The 17,532-nt window shown below is 48.7% G+C and overlaps 1 protein-coding gene across 2 annotated transcripts in view; it reads right to left on the reverse strand.

The window, feature by feature from the left end:
• The window catches only part of oys (lysophospholipid acyltransferase 6), a 65,077-nt gene continuing 47,545 nt past the window's right edge, over positions 1-17,532 (reverse strand). For both annotated transcript variants that reach the window (XM_089565174.1, XM_089565175.1), the window contains 2 exons: positions 8,786-8,937; positions 1-6,408 (listed from right to left, as the gene is read on the reverse strand). In XM_089565174.1, the coding sequence (XP_089421300.1) occupies positions 5,991-6,408; positions 8,786-8,937 (570 nt within the window). In that variant the 3' untranslated portion in view covers positions 1-5,990. The remainder of the gene's footprint in view (positions 6,409-8,785; positions 8,938-17,532) is intronic.

Below are 17,532 nucleotides of genomic sequence, written 5' to 3' on the forward strand. Positions count from 1 at the left end.
TGTAGTAACAAATTTACTTCCACCTTTCAACACAACATACAAACATCTCGGTATAGAAAATAAAACGAACAAGAACCACATGCCAACAAGCTCAGTGCTTACCGCCACAAACATGCATGTATACATATTTTCGTGTACATATTTATACGTTGGAGTTACCTCACAGTGGTGCGTAGTTTTTGTGAGGACACGTCAAAACGCTTCACAACAATCGGGACTAGACACACCTTTTGTCACTTATGCGATGATCGCCTAACACCGAGCAACACAAAAGTGACCTCCACTTCTGCACAGAAATCGCTCACGTGGACACAAGACATGCAAGTATAAACCACTTCGGAACACGACATACGTTTACTTAAGCAACATGCCAGCACGGCTGACTCAACGTGCATCAAATGACTTCCACTTCGATCCACATTGCGACGCACCGGTCACCTTTAGCAATCCTGGAATTCTGCCCCGGCAGCGAACTTACAAAAGCTCTCGACACGTCAACTCCCAGATTGTGCATACTTATAAACTCCTAAGCGACCTCAGGAGCTGACCTAATAGCGCACTCAACGCAAAGCACTTCAAATACCATTGCACATTACGATGCAGTAAAACATAAACGAGCTGGATGACCGCAAAATGAAAAACTATTACGCAACTGTGCAAGAACAAGCATTGAACTAATATCAGGATACAACTGCCCTGCGTCACAAAGAAAGCTGCATTTAAACAAATTTAAGCTTGAATTTACATGAGAGGGCGAACAGTAAAACACAGAGTGATGCCTGTCCTCCTTGCTGCCGCTGGTGTCGCTGTAGTCGAGGGCTGTACTGACAGTGCTGTAAATACGCGTCCTGACACAGGGTACAACATGAACCAATGCGCACGAGCAGTGACGTCGGTTTCATGTTCGGCACCGTACCAAGACCAGACTGCAGATTCGCAGTGACCCTTCAACGAATGCAAGCAAGCATTCTTCGAAGAGCAGCACGCACGAACACTGCCGAGTGCATGCTTACGCTGATGTGGATCTTCGCTTTGGTTATACACCCTGCGTTCCATTAAGCCTACTTCCTCTCCTCGATCTTTGCGCAGTCTTCTAAGTTCTTGCCTTTCATGTTAATCCTTCATTTCTGTGATCCCTCGGTGTTTTCTGCCAAGCTAGCCAAGCCTGGCTGTTCTGACCACCGACCTCTTTCCAAAAAAAAATGTATAGTTCCATATCCGGAACCTCCAACCTCTGCCAAGTGGCCTAAGTGGGATCGCACCCATTAGGCTACGTCTAGAACTGAGAGGTTTGTTGCAAAATACATCAACTAAGTTCACACAGATGCATATCCGTGCTTTCGACGATGAAGTGAATGCGGCAAGGAAGCCCAGTCGTGAAGATGTCTCAGTTTTAAGGGGTAGAACTGTTGCAGTTTTGTCAGGTTTATCATATTCTGCGTTCAATAACAAGCTCAATGCGATAAAGAAGCATGAAAAATCAAACCACATGTAGAATCTGACAATGCTCAGTTCGGGTGAACATAACACCTACTCAAGGCTATGCACCCTGTGCCCAGGCATGCCGAGGAGACCTACATCCTTACTGTTCCGAAAGTTATCAGGTGTCAGTTTTGTGCACGCTCCTTTTCATTGTCGTCCAGCATGGAAGTAATATCGCTTCTCATCATAGCTCTCAAGATGACGCAGTTTGTGCAAGCCATTTGATCTGCCTTTTGCAGAGACTCTTAGGAAGCTGGGCTGGCACCAAATATCCATAAGATTGGCCTCAGTACCCTCCCTGTGAAAGAGACGCCAACCAGATGTATCCATGGCTAAGCCGTCGGTCACCGCCTCACGGGTGAACAGCAAGCAAGTCTATGCATCTTCCCCAACTTCCAATGTGGCATCCTTTGTTTCCATATAAAATGCAACTTACAAAAACTGACGCAGGTCAATAGCTGAATCTTTTAAGCAGCATGCTCGAAAAGAAAGCTCGCTGCAAGCGTTTGTGCAGTTTCGCATTTGTGACAGAATTCCGTATCAATTTGTTCCAACTATTTTAGGTCGAAAGAGAAACGTCGCCAACAACAGGGGAATGAAGCAACACAACAGCGCAGAACAAATATTCATGATGCTGATTAATGTCAGTAGCATGGCACGGGCCTTTGCCGCGTTCTCACATTTTTGCAAGCCAAAAACCAACCATTTCACATAAAAGAGCAGAAAATGACAAAAGAAAATGTATGAAAACTGCGCCCACTTGGATTTATATGGATGCAGTCAACGAAGAAGACATGTTCGTGCAAATCCAAACAGTGCAACTTTTCTACAAAGCAGCTCCAACTAGCCCAATCACAAGAACTTCTTGCCAAAAGATATGTTCAGCTGTGAAAACCATGCAAAACTAGCCACCGCAGTTAAAAATGCATCCTTTTTAGTAGCCACATGACTACAGGTTGACTGCTGCTAAAGTCGTGCATGTCTTCTGGAAATATGTGTAAATAAAGTCAGTTCCTGAAATATTATCCCTATGCACTTCGTACAACATAGTCTCCTCCACGCAGGTTGTGTGTGTCAAAATGCTCTTCTATACCAGCAAATTTACTACCCGTGATGTGCCGAGTATATGAGCTAAGTTTGTTCGATTAATTTGGCTGTTTTATTTCCGCATTGAAAACACGTGACTGCTCCTTGTGTCTTAAAAAATATCTCAGCATGCAGCGGCCCTCGACATGCAATACGTAATCAATGCACATACCTAAAACTGCTGTCAAGAGCAAACTATTCCTGATCACTGAATCATATTTATGAGGCTCCAGTCACATTCAGCGTCCTAATCTGTCACTTTCCCACATTTGTTCTTTTAATAATTAATTTCTATGGCAATAAGAAAACAGGCAACGTTTGTCGCTTTCTCTGGCGAGTCTGAAGCTTGTATTTATTTTTCTGTAAGTTGGTAAATATCTTATGATCGGGTGAGGATGCCTTCAGTACTGAGGCGACACTGATATCGAGATACCTTAGACGCATGACAATGCTCTTTTGACAGATGTAGTGAGTTTATTGCGCAGCCTATACTTGAAAATGTTGACAGCTGTCAAACCGAGGGTTTCAGTTGCAGTCTGGTCTCATCATCAATTGCATCATGTCACAAATGCTGCATTCAACTCCTCGGCACAAAATATAATATGCCTGCTTCGATGCTACATGCACTACTGCGTGACTGTTTCACAGAGTGAAAGTAATATGGTCTGATAATTTAAAGGGAACCATCGGGTTTCTAACACTTTTGTGATGGACAAAAAAAGAAAGTTCTGGTGCAAAATTGTCTCACCCGAGATTATTTCTCTCACGGCAGCCTGTCAAAAGCACGACTAAATCGCACAAAACATTCAAGGCACAGAAAACCTCTTTTTTTGTTCTTTTTGCTTTCAGGCTGCACAAAGCACCGCCTTTAACCTGCGCTATCTAATTTAATCTGACACTGCCAAGCGTCAAGGACACATAAATGTACACTAACTCACTGTGTGTATGGTCCATTACTCCAAACTAGCGTTACCCCGAGGTTTACATTACACGTTCCACCACGACAAACGCTACATGGCAGATTAACCTCTGCACAAGATATGAAGCTCACGTAGTGAATACATCCGGAGATGTGCACAGCATCGATTGCCGAATACACATACAAACACAGAGAGAAGAACATTGTAAACTATGGGCGTAGGGAGTTTCATTATCTGTGCTGATTCAACAAATAAAGGAAGAGGCCAAGTGTCTACTTTTAGTTCCAGAGATGGTCAACAGACTGACAAAGAGATGAGGCAAATGAATGCAAGAAAATGCACAGCCCCTTCAGGCTCAGTGAAAAGGAACTCTCAGTAACTCTAATGGCAGCCCAGCGCGCAGCCTTGATAGTATCGCCGGTAGCACAGGGCACTGACATTCAGTCGACATATGGGGAAAACACAACCACATGCAAGCTTGTCTTCTATCTCGCAAGTGGCTGTTGCTGGACCCCAACAGTAGCTCATTTCTCACTTGTTCGATATGGTCTTTCACCATAAACAACAGAAGAGGACACCACTAAAGCATGCCATGATGCAGGGGTTTCCCAAGGAATTGAAATAATGGGGCGGGGGGGGCCTAAATTCTTATGGGCAGATGGGTGTTAAAAGGAGAATAATGCCGTAATTTTTTCATTTTTTTTTATTCTGCAGTTTCTTCCACTACAAGCCAGCTATGGACAATACATCCCTTGAAGTAAATGTACTTCTTCCGGGACTATTAATCAAAATTCTCTGTCATGTGTAAAAAAAGTACTAATTAAGGGGGCACATTCAGAAAAATGAGTTGGTGTGTACTCCTTCCCCGCCCACCCTTACCCAGGGAGTGGGTAGGGAAATAACTACTGTGATGACATTACGAAAAGAAAGGTGTGCAGAGTATTCACCTGCACTCAACTCTAAAGCTGTTAAGTCACACATTAGGAAAAAAAGCCCACACGGGTAACCGCAGGAAGGATTAAGGCAATATAACACCATTGTTAAACCACACTTTAGCCACCCCACCGATATTCCTGCTCAACACCCAAAATTACATCGAAAACACCCCAGCGTCAGGCATGTAGCCCGACACGGCAAAGCTTAACAATCACCTTCAATATGGATCGGTTGCATCATGCTCATGCTGGATCGAAAGCGAACACTGCATGCTTGGCTCCCCTTACATGCTTGTGTTTTCTGTTAACGTGAGCCTATCGCATTTATGGCTGCGACTGAATTTCAAGCAAAACTTAAGATCCACTTCAACTCCAGCTAGCTCTCAGTTCAAGACCAAGAGAGCCCAAGGCTGTTTCAACCTGAAGTTTTGACAGGTTCTCCTCATTGGTTCAATTCGAAGTGGTGTAGAATTCAATCCAAGAGCCAGTGATTTTCCTCCTGACCAGCCAAACTAATGCCATTTAATTGGCAGTGACATCGACTGCTAAGTGACCCAGACCAAGGGATCAGGTTTGCAATGGAATTGTAAAGCAGCGTCCAAAAATGAAAAGACCAAAACAGCCCCGAGGCCAGATAAAGAGACTAGCAGAGGCGTGAAGCTCACGAACCGATGGGTCTGGTAAAGCGTGTAGACATTTGAACGTGACGTTGGGTCATGATCGTGCCATTCACTTCATGACTACAGAAATGAAGAGAAACTAGAAGAATACAAAGACGGGCGAGTTCATACAATAGACCCTGCAGTAAAACAATCTGCACACATCCACGATTGATACCAGACACAAATGAATGCTCAAACCAGCAGCAGCCAGCTAGCGGGACAATACGACACTCACAACCGCTTCGTGTCCCAAAGCGCACACTCCCACACACCACTGGCTTGTAATGTGGCGGAGTACCCGACTAAAAGGAAAGCAGTACGACATTCGACATGTTCCTCAAGTGGCGTTGGTTGTACAACGCCACAAGGTTCCACTATGACCGCAGCGCTGGAGATAATCTGGATTTCTCTTCATTTGTGCAGTATTTACCTAACTGCAGCTCCGCCGAGCGCTCATCAAGCGGCATGAATAGGATGAATATCAGTATCATCAATGGGTGTCAATCGATTACAGCGCCATATGGCTATATCGCAGATGCTTAGTTATGAACTAGTGGACTGTATATCTCTCATGTCCAATCATTCCCATTTTTGTAGCAATGCCAGCTACTTTACTGAGCGCTTAATTTTTTTTCGACCGAATTTCGGAGAACCATGCCCTCACAACCTACCAAAAAAAGGCCTCCCATATCCATAAGTACTTCGAACTGACGTTCCACAGGCAGTGACATCTATCCCATACCTGCGTTCACGTTTGTACTTGTGCAGTGAACATTAACCAGAGAACGAAATTAAGTGCACGATAAGTTCTCAAAATGCAAAGGCGCGCTGCACGCCGGATGCCGCACTGCTGTCCTCGATTCCCATTCGGGCACTTGCGTTGCCGAAAAGACCAAAACTACCCGCTACTGGTTCTTCTTGTCGCCGACCAGTAGACCGTGCGGCTCCGGCTGAGGACTACCAAACGCAGCCGGTTCCTGCACCCGCGGCGGCTCGGGCACGTAGCTCTCGGTGAGCAAAGTCAGCGCCGAACCGGACTCCTTGGGCTCGGCGGAGAAGATGGAGTCGGTGGACGTTTCCTCCGTCTCCGTGCCGACCTGCTGCTGGTCGTGGTCCTCTCCGCCCTGGTCGTGCTTCTGGTCGGCGGGCGGCCTGTCCTGCTTCCGCAGGCCGTCCTTGGCCAGGGGGCTACCCTCCTCGTTCGGCGGCGTGGCCGTGGCCGACACGGTCGAGCGTGGTACGACGTGCGACGAAGGCGGCAACACCTTTGGCAGCACGTACATAGCCAGCAGGCACACCACGTGGCCCACGAACCAGAAGTGTCTGCATGTGAGGCAGGGATTAACGTAGTGCGTCCGAGTTTTGCAGCATATATACTCGACGCAGATAGCTAAACAACTGGCTCGTACACTGAATTCCACCGAGCGGCAACTTGTCAGCAAGCATGCATAGCACAGGCTGAAAGCTGGATAATGGGGCGACAGGACAGGAGTCGTCCCGCCATTGTGTTAAGCTGCACTCAGTTTTCCTAGTAAACTATATGCAACCTTTGTCAAAAGTAAAGAGCTTAAGCAGTTTGCACGGTGCTATAAAACGCTGGTGATGCATAACGAACACCATGATACAGATCAGAAGCAACTCTTGGGCTGTCCACTTTTGACAAAGACTGCACGCACGGTTTAACCAAAGAATCTTCATTGTTACGAGAGCCTGAAGTACGCTGTGAAAAATAAGCACCTTGAGTGCATGAAGCCTGCAGCCGCGTATCACCATTACAGACTAAAGCTAATACACACACAGAACAGTTGGGTCCTAAACCATGTTGCTTCACCCAGCTCTGACCATGTTAAGCTTTGGCACATGTGCGGTTGAAGTGATGGACGAAGCTGTTCCAATACGGTGGTTTTTTCGCGTTGAACCTGGTCATACTTTCTGAGGGCCTGCAGAATATTCCTTTCGTTTTGACATTCAACCGCATTTCTAGCGTTTGAAGATACGAAAGCCATAAAGAGCTGAAATGTACATAACATAATTGTCTCCTCGACAAAATATACTGCTGATAGTTTCATCTTCGCATGCACAGCGCGACTCAGAAGCGGGTGCACGAACCAGAACTTGACAATACGCATTAATTGAAATCGCACACAGCAATGTATGTATACAGGCTCAGAATACCGCTACCTAGCCGTGGATATATGGGTCAAGGTTCAGCAAATTCACGGAAGGTAGCGGAAGTGCCAATTAATCATCAGAATGCGCAGAACAAACCAAAATTCAGCAACAGTACACTGAGAAACAAAAGGGGAGAACGAGGCCTAATGCAAGGATATAAGAACAATATCCCTTGGACCCATAATGTGAACACCACCGCCAACTCTGCTAACCATTTTTTAGACTTTTCGCGCAGAAATGTGGTACTGGCCCCCGCTACTGTCAAATCGGTAGCCTACAAGACTCATCCGCTCTGAACCAGAATATATGCTAGAGCTGTTTTTGACCCCCCTGCACTAACCTAATCACAACTGTCGAATCCCCTCTGAACTCCCTGCTATGCTTATCCTGTCCAATTACTGTTACAGCAGCAGCATTACAGCACTAAAAACACAGCTTGCAACCCATCCTCTCTTCCCGTCGAAAAACAGCCAGGCTCTGTCATTTTCTTTGGTTTATCATTCACTGCCTCCATTCACAAAAAAAATCTCATCGATCACCTCATCGCTTTTCCCAAAATACTCAACCCCCCAAGCGCACAGACGACATGTCATTTTGTCCACAGCGCCAGCGACTGGAATAGCCTGTCAACACTGCCACCATCAGTGACATCCCTCGCTTCAGGTCTGCACTTGAAAAACCCTATCGCCCGTCTTCCCACATAGCAACTACTCAGCTGCGTTTATGGCTACCCCTTATGTAACGTCATGGCCAGGGACCTTTGCGGTATTGTAAATAAATAAATAAATAAATAAATAAATAAATAAATAAATAAATAAATAAATAAAACGCGTAGCAACAGCGGTGAGAGGTAATCAGAAAAGGCCTTCTTCCTGCAGTGGACATGGTGTGGATGTTTATGATCAATGTAAAGTGCTGAGCACAGTGCAGAGGCTTCAGATTCACCTGTACCACATGGATAAAGAGAACTAGGCATTTGCTCACGAAAGTAGAGGTCCGGTGTGGATTTCATTATTCTCTCGACTTAAATTCACTGAATTCGACCATTGTCATATTCACCCACCGCCAGCTCCACGCGCCTATAAGCCCCACCTCGATGGGCACTTCCGAGGCGTACGGGTGGAGCGCCTACGCGCACGGGCGTACGCTGGAGCCTGTCTGCGCATGCGCGAGCGGGGCGCAGATATCTGTGCATGTCCGGTTTACAACAATCGGAGGACCGCGGGGCTCTCGGGGACTCTTTCTCTTCGTGGCTTGAAGCTCTTTCAGATTCCCCCAAATGTTCTTGGAATCCTTGCAGCTCCCCAACCATCTTCTGTTCACGGCTTGACATTCATTCAGTCGGCTCGCGAGAGGGAGGGAGCCAGCACCAGGAGCATGGAGGTGCACGCCACTTTTCGACGCCCGTCGCGGCGCGTGCTGGGCGCGCAGGCGCTTCGCGTGTACGCCTCGGAAGTGTCCATCGAGGTGGGGCTTATGAAGGGAAACGCGTACTATGTCCATCGCGCAGTCTGCATACCGCACTTACCGGTAGACCTTGATGCTGGACTGGAAGTCGAGAAGCAGGAAAGGGAACACCATGTAAGCGACAGAAACACGCGTCGCCAGACACGTGAGGAGGTCGTACACCTTGCGGGACCGACGACTGCCTTGGAAGAAGGGCCGCACACTACGGCGGACCTGCAAAAGCGTCGGCGTCGTAAGATGCGCACAAGCGGATACGCGTTCGCGCTAATGAAGGCAATTTGCAATTTTCAAAGACATCGATAAGTTAGGCTTGTCAATATCCTTTCATGTTGCCTGCGCGCAGTTCGAGTGTTCTGTCGGCCGCGTGCAACTACCCACATGTTGTGGACAACAGCGTAGCCGAAAGACAAGTAAGGAAGGGCACACGGTATGCTGCCGACTGTGGTCTCCAATGTGCTCCCGCCAAATCAGAGCTTCTACACGTCAGGACAAACCACAAGGACAACACGTCTCTACACATATCTCTGTCGGGCGGTCCCATCAGAGAAGTGGCAGAGCTCCGGATCCTGGGTCTGTTCATCAATAACAAACTTAGGCCGCACTCTACTATAGCGAAACTCAAGAGCATAGGTGAACAGGTAGGGCGCATGATCAACCGTGTTTCCAACAAGCGGGGTGGTCTGCGGGGCAGGGACGCGCTACGGCTCGCCTATGCCTTCGTGACCAGCCGGATTCTCTACGCCATGCCGTACCTACGCACCACCAAACAACAAGACGAGCGCATTGACGCCATCATCAGAAAGGCAACAAAGCGAGCACTAGACCTCCCGGTGGCTACCTCCAACGCCAAACTGAAGGCGTTGGGAGTGGTAAACTCCTATCAGGAGTTGCGGGAGGCCCACCTCGTGAACCAATATACGCGGCTATCGCAGACGGTGCCTGGGCGCCGCCTGCTAAACCGCTTACACATCCAACACACATGCATACCAGAGGGGACGGAGAACATCCCGGTGCTGTGGCGCCACATGCTCTTGGTCGCTCCGCTCCCGCGTAACATGGACATGGCTTCACATGAAGGCAGACGACAAGCGCGGGTTCGCACGCTTGAGAGGCAATATGGCTATAAAGAGGGCGTCTATTACGTGGACATCACAGGGCCGTCGCCCGCGGGATTCTTCACGGCTGCCGTAGTCCACCGGGAAATGAATGTCGATGGGCTATCTTTTCGGGCCCCAAATTCAACACGAGCGGAGGAAGTCGCAATAGCTCTCGCTGCCGCCGATCCAAACTCGAAAACGGTTATCACAGACTCTCGCCGGGCCTGTGAACATTATCTTGCAGGCGAAATATCACCTCTTGCCTCGCAAATTCTAAGACGCGCTCTCGCCGATCCAACTCGCACAAAAGTGATCTGGGCTCCTGGCCACCAGGGTCTACGAGGCAATGAGGCCGCTGATGCGGCCGCCCGAGCGCTCACACACCGGGCTCCTCATCCTAGCTCTCATGGCTCAGAAGCTCATAAACCGCTTCTGCGGTTCCGCGAAATCCTAATTTATTATTGCGACAGCCACCGTCTCTACCCGGCACCTGCCAAGGGGCTGAGTAAGGCGGAGAAGCGAACTCTGCGGCGCCTGCAGACAGGAACCCTTCTCTGTCCTGCAATAGCAAAACACTTCGATCCGAACACAGATGGGCGCTGCCCGCACTGTGGAGAGATCTGCGATATCTTTCACATGGTGTGGGCATGTACTCAGAATCCTCACCTTCCCCTCTCCCCCACCCGAGAGGCATGGGAGACTGCCCTCCTCAACTGCTCCACACTGGAGTCCCAAAGGGCTCTGGTCAAGCGGGCGCGAGACGGGGCCTCGTCGTGCGGTGTCCCGGACTAAGGATACCGACCATGCAGCAGGGGTTTTTTTTTACCCTCATGCTCTCTTTGATTAAAGTTTTTCACCACCACCACCATGAGGGGGATACCGAGTTTCGCAGTTTACAATCCCCGCGAAACTTCTACAGGCCCAGCAACAAGACAGCGCTCATTCTAATTTTGACGCCGAACTCGCCGACGGAAGACTCGGGCGACCACGCCATCTAGGCAGCCAGATGCACATGAGAATTACTGCAGCCAACTTTGGTTCTTAAAGGGACATAGGCGCTGTTCCACGGTTGATCTCCATCTAAATGAAATCGCAGGCCAGGTAATGAACCACATTGTGCGATTGATAAATTGGTTTTTGAGGAAAGGAAATGGCGCAGTATCTGTCTCACATATCACGGTGGACACCTGAACCACGCCGTAAGGGAAGGGAGGAAGGTGGGAGTGAAAGAAGAAAGAGGTGCCGTAGTGGAGATGTGTGTGTGTGTGTGTGTGTGTGTGTGTGTGTGTGTGTGTGTGTGTGTGTGTGTGTGTGTGTGTGTGTGTGTGTGTGTGTGTGTGTGTGTGTGTGTGTGTGTGTGTGTGTGTGTGTGTGTGTGTGTGTGTGTGTGTGTGTGTGTGTGTGTGTGTGTGTGTGTGTGTGTGTGTGTGTGTGTGTGTGTGTGTGTGTGTGTGTGTGTGTGTGTGTGTGTGTGTGTGTGTGTGTGTGTGTGTGTGTGTGTGTGTGTGTGTGTGTGTGTGTGTGTGTGTGTGTGTGTGTGTGTGTGTGTGTGTGTGTGTGTGTGTGTGTGTGTGTGTGTGTGTGTGTGTGTGTGTGTGTGTGTGTGTGTGTGTGTGTGTGTGTGTGTGTGTGTGTGTGTGTGTGTGTGTGTGTGTGTGTGTGTGTGTGTGTGTGTGTGTGTGTGTGTGTGTGTGTGTGTGTGTGTGTGTGTGTGTGTGTGTGTGTGTGTGTGTGTGTGTGTGTGTGTGTGTGTGTGTGTGTGTGTGTGTGTGTGTGTGTGTGTGTGTGTGTGTGTGTGTGTGTGTGTGTGTGTGTGTGTGTGTGTGTGTGTGTGTGTGTGTGTGTGTGTGTGTGTGTGTGTGTGTGTGTGTGTGTGTGTGTGTGTGTGTGTGTGTGTGTGTGTGTGTGTGTGTGTGTGTGTGTGTGTGTGTGTGTGTGTGTGTGCGCGCGCGCGTGTGTGCGTGTGTGTGTGTGTGTGTGGAAAACTTTACAATTCTTACATAATAGGGAGGAAGTTTGAGGTATCCCAGAAAGGGCCACCTCTCCCAACTAAAGGTGCGCTCCTCAGTACAGGAGCCCATTGGCGACCGCTGCGGCTCGGGCGCGCTCGCCCGGGGCCTCCTGGCTCACCAGGTCGGAGCAGCCGAGCAGGGCTGCCTCCCAGTCCTCCCGGGTGGGGTTGGGTTTTGGGGCGAGGTTCGAGGTTGACTGACACGCCCATACCATGTGGAAGATGTCCGAAGACTCCTCTCCGGAATAATTTCGACCACCTGGGGATCGTTAACGTGCACTGACATCGCACAGCACACAGGCGCTTTTTTGCGTGCGTTCCGCCTCCATCGAAACGCGGCCGCCGCGGCCGGGTTCGAACCCGGGTACTTCGGCTCGGTAGGCAAGCGCCTCAACCACTGAGCCATCGCGACAGGTCACCTTGTGCGAGCCAGTGCGAGCCAAAAACAAAAAAGGATGCCAGGACCACGAAGCAACCTCGCCTGGGACTGACCCGTGTTCCACAGACCGGAGGGTTCTAACTAGCCCAGTAATTTTTTTTTTCTGCTGTACTCCAATTCCTTCACAGAAATAATGTTTTCTTTTCGCACTAAAGGTAGCGCGGCAAGCATTACGGGCAGCGTTTCTCTGTATCATAGATGAAATGGAAGGGTGGCGATGTTCTTCCATGGGGAAAACCCCGGTGCTTCTCTAGCGTTTTCACCATGGAAGAACATCGTAACACTTCCATTTCATCCATGATACAGGGAAACGCTGCCCGTAATGCTTGACGCGCTACCTGCACAACACCCGACTGAATCCTAGAAAGCTGTTTTCCAGTTAATCAGCGCCCCGGCTGAAACTGCGTTGGACGACAGGCTACGCGACTCGACCGGCTGTAACAAGGCCGAGATCCAATTCATTTCGGCTGCAGCTAATACTTTGAACTGTTAGGTACTCTATAAATCAGGCCAGCCTCTCACCCTTTCCTCCAACTATTCTCCTCTGCGCCATATTCCTTTCCCGTCCACCAAAGCAAGTGTAAAATCAACAAAGTGGACAATTAGTGCTTTCTCACTCACTCGAGGAATAGAAGTGAACTCTTGCTCGTCGAACGATGCGAACATGGGCCGGCCGTCCACGCGCCTCAACGCTACATCGCTCGTTCGCATAAAGCGGTGTAACTCCACACATACCTCCTCAACCAAAGCTGAGGACAGAAGAAATGGGACTAACCGCAGCAGCTAGTCCTCGCGACGAGCGGTAGTCTGCAGGGAGACTATAGCCATGGTTAATAATCGCTTTCCACTTGGTCTCGGAGAGTAGTGTCGCTTTCCCAGGGACCACTAGTGGTAGCAGTGTGGTTGGTCCCCAAGAAAACAAACTGCCACTCAGTTCATTTCCGTTCTAACTGCAGTAGCACGCGGAGCTGCAGTGCGATTTCGAAAAACGCCTCCAGCTGGCTACAAGGCGACCACCGCTGAAAGGAAATTCATGTCGCTAACCTGACGCAACGTTATATGTCACCACATCGCCAGCCTGCTGAGAGGAGCGAAACCTCGAATGAGAACAGCAGAGAACCCAGCGAACAAACCCTCGACAGCAAGGCTGCACAAAACATCACCGTCAGCCAACCAGCATGGTTTGCCAGGAGTCGAGGTTTGGTTTTTAACGCCAGAACGTTACTGTAGTGAGAAGGATGAAGCGTTGTAGGCGCGATGCACGCGAAATGAGGAACGAACGAGGATAAAGAATACAGAACCGCTTGAATAAGCTCGATTGCTGAGTCTGCTATTTTCTTGAGTCCTAGTTACGATACAACAGTTAGTATCCCCATGACGGGAAAAACTGTAGCCGGAGCAACCGGCCGCTCCGGCAACGTGGGTGGGCCATCTAGATCACGTGACCTCATGGCATCAACGTCACAACCTGCCCACCGGATTGTGAGCAAACTGACCACCGTGGCTGATGGCAGTTAAATTAATAATCGGTTACGAGATGTTAACCTGCCCACCGGATTGTGAGCAAACTGACCACCGTGGCTGATGGCAGTTAAATTAATAATCGGTTACGAGATGTTAACCTGCCCACCGGATTGTGAGCAAACTGACCACCGTGGCTGATGGCAGTTAAATTAATAATCGGTTACGAGATGTTAACCTGCCCACCGGATTGTGAGCAAACTGACCACCGTGGCTGATGGCAGTTAAATTAATAATCGGTTACGAGATGTTAACCTGCCCACCGGATTGTGAGCAAACTGACCACCGTGGCTGATGGCAGTTAAATTAATAATCGGTTACGAGATGTTAACCTGCCCACCGGATTGTGAGCAAACTGACCACCGTGGCTGATGGCAGTTAAATTAATAATCGGTTACGAGATGTTAACCTGCCCACCGGATTGTGAGCAAACTGACCACCGTGGCTGATGGCAGTTAAATTAATAATCGGTTACGAGATGTTAACCTGCCCACCGTATTGTGAGCAAACTGACCACCGTGGCTGATGGCAGTTAAATTAATAATCGGTTACGAGATGTTAACCTGCCCACCGGATTGTGAGCAAACTGACCACCGTGGCTGATGGCAGTTAAATTAATAATCGGTTACGAGATGTTAACCTGCCCACCGGATTGTGAGCAAACTGGCCACCGTGGCTGATGGCAGTTAAATTAATAATCGGTTACGAGATGTTAACCTGCCCACCGGATTGTGAGCAAACTGACCACCGTGGCTGATGGCAGTTAAATTAATAATCGGTTACGAGATGTTAACCTGCCCACCGGATTGTGAGCAAACTGACCACCGTGGCTGATGGCAGTTAAATTAATAATCGGTTACGAGATGTTAACCTGCCCACCGGATTGTGAGCAAACTGACCACCGTGGCTGATGGCAGTTAAATTAATAATCGGTTACGAGATGTTAACCTGCCCACCGGATTGTGAGCAAACTGACCACCGTGGCTGATGGCAGTTAAATTAATAATCGGTTACGAGATGTTAACCTGCCCACCGGATTGTGAGCAAACTGACCACCGTGGCTGATGGCAGTTAAATTAATAATCGGTTACGAGATGTTAACCTGCCCACCGGATTGTGAGCAAACTGACCACCGTGGCTGATGGCAGTTAAATTAATAATCGGTTACGAGATGTTAACCTGCCCACCGGATTGTGAGCAAACTGACCACCGTGGCTGATGGCAGTTAAATTAATAATCGGTTACGAGATGTTAACCTGCCCACCGGATTGTGAGCAAACTGACCACCGTGGCTGATGGCAGTTAAATTAATAATCGGTTACGAGATGTTAACCTGCCCACCGGATTGTGAGCAAACTGACCACCGTGGCTGATGGCAGTTAAATTAATAATCGGTTACGAGATGTTAACCTGCCCACCGGATTGTGAGCAAACTGACCACCGTGGCTGATGGCAGTTAAATTAATAATCGGTTACGAGATGTTAACCTGCCCACCGGATTGTGAGCAAACTGACCACCGTGGCTGATGGCAGTTAAATTAATAATCGGTTACGAGATGTTAACCTGCCCACCGGATTGTGAGCAAACTGACCACCGTGGCTGATGGCAGTTAAATTAATAATCGGTTACGAGATGTTAACCTGCCCACCGGATTGTGAGCAAACTGACCACCGTGGCTGATGGCAGTTAAATTAATAATCGGTTACGAGATGTTAACCTGCCCACCGGATTGTGAGCAAACTGGCCACCGTGGCAGATTGCAGTTAAATTAATAATCGGTTACGAGATGTTAACCTGCCCACCGGATTGTGAGCAAACTGACCACCGTGGCTGATGGCAGTTAAATTAATAATCGGTTACGAGATGTTAACCTGCCCACCGGATTGTGAGCAAACTGACCACCGTGGCTGATGGCAGTTAAATTAATAATCGGTTACGAGATGTTAACCTGCCCACCGGATTGTGAGCAAACTGACCACCGTGGCTGATGGCAGTTAAATTAATAATCGGTTACGAGATGTTAACCTGCCCACCGGATTGTGAGCAAACTGGCCACCGTGGCTGATGGCAGTTAAATTAATAATCGGTTACGAGATGTTAACCTGCCCACCGGATTGTGAGCAAACTGACCACCGTGGCTGATGGCAGTTAAATTAATAATCGGTTACGAGATGTTAACCTGCCCACCGGATTGTGAGCAAACTGGCCACCGTGGCAGATTGCAGTTAAATTAATAATCGGTTACGAGATGTTAACCTGCCCACCGGATTGTGAGCAAACTGCCCACCGTGGCTGATGGCAGTTAAATTAATAATCGGTTACGAGATGTTGCTCGGGAAGAGCAACTCGGGTCTCACAAACCCTACCGGTGGCAGCGCCTGCCATCGCAGGGCAGTGGCGCATCGCTTAAACGCTGCACCACTGCGCAAAGGGTGATATGAGGCCTACCAGCTATCAACGAATGTAAAGTCGAGAACTACCAATTACGCACATATGGGCATTAACACATTACCTCTATCGCGTTCATAGAGTTTCTTACTACTACCTAGAGGGAAAGCTGGCGGCGCTGCACTTCAGCCAACATGGACGCTCAAAGCATCATGGGGCGGTGAGCTACTTGTTGCGGCACAGTCGTAGTTTTTCGGGAACACAGAGTGGCAGTACTAAGGCGTTTCATTCCGAAAACGTAGTTCGTGTGTGCGCAGACGACTTTCGCGCGAACGCAGTGTGCAAAAGCCATAGTAGTGAAGACGCGACGACACACGACGCCAATAAAAGGTTTTACTCTTCCGAAATGCCATTAAAAAACCTCTTAAAGTATCTAAACAACAACATTTTTTTTGAAAACATATTTACTTTTAAAAGTGCGCCTGTTAATTACGAAATATTAGTTTTTTTAGTGTTCATCACTTGGCCAATAGGAAAGCTAGTCATGTCTTATTTTAGGCAAACTTTGCACTTAAATGCTTTTCTGCTCGTTTGTTGCAATCATTAGACAAGATATTGAATGTTAGGACGTTTGTAGCTATCAAACAGCTTTATTTTTTTAATAATTTTTGGCCAAAAGTTACAGTTCCGCAACAAGTAGCTCACCGCCCCATGATGCTTTGAGCGCCCATGGTGGCTGAGGTGGTCACGTGGGGTCTCCACGCAAACTCCCATAGACGGCTTGCCAGCTTTCCCTCTAGGTATTAGTAAGAAACTCTATGATCGCGTTATACCCTTAAGGCAGAGCTTAAGTGTCCCCTCCAGTTTTTTTTTTCTTTTTTTCTAAATCCGCGTCTATCGGGCGCCTAATTAGGGTAACTGCTTTCTTCCGTCCGCATATAGGTTGCAAGGAATTCTTGACGCGGAGTCCCGTGATCCGCCGCCCGCGAATCAAACCGGTGATTTCGGTCTGTAACGCGGATACCCCTCACGAGCATAGCATGTCATAATTAAAATATCGAGCGCATATGCGCACGTACTCGAGTAACAGGGACGTTCTTAAGGCATGAAAACCCCGAACATCCTAATAACACAAACCACAGCACACGAACTGCGCCAGTGGCCAGCAAATGATGCCACCAAAACAAACAGTGGCGCTGGCGGAAAACTAATGTCGGTGCACACTCCTATAGAGGATAAGTCGTTTTCAGTCGTGGTGCCTTATTGCGCCACATCCTGGTGTGTTCTTCGCAGCACTCTAATGGTTCGGACGTTCCAGTGGCTCAGGTGTTCCGGCACGGACAGTTGCGCG

Source organism: Amblyomma mixtum, chromosome 1 (genome assembly GCF_055824585.1).
Source record: "Amblyomma mixtum isolate Tamu chromosome 1, ASM5582458v1, whole genome shotgun sequence".
NCBI lineage: Eukaryota > Metazoa > Arthropoda > Arachnida > Ixodida > Ixodidae > Amblyomma > Amblyomma mixtum.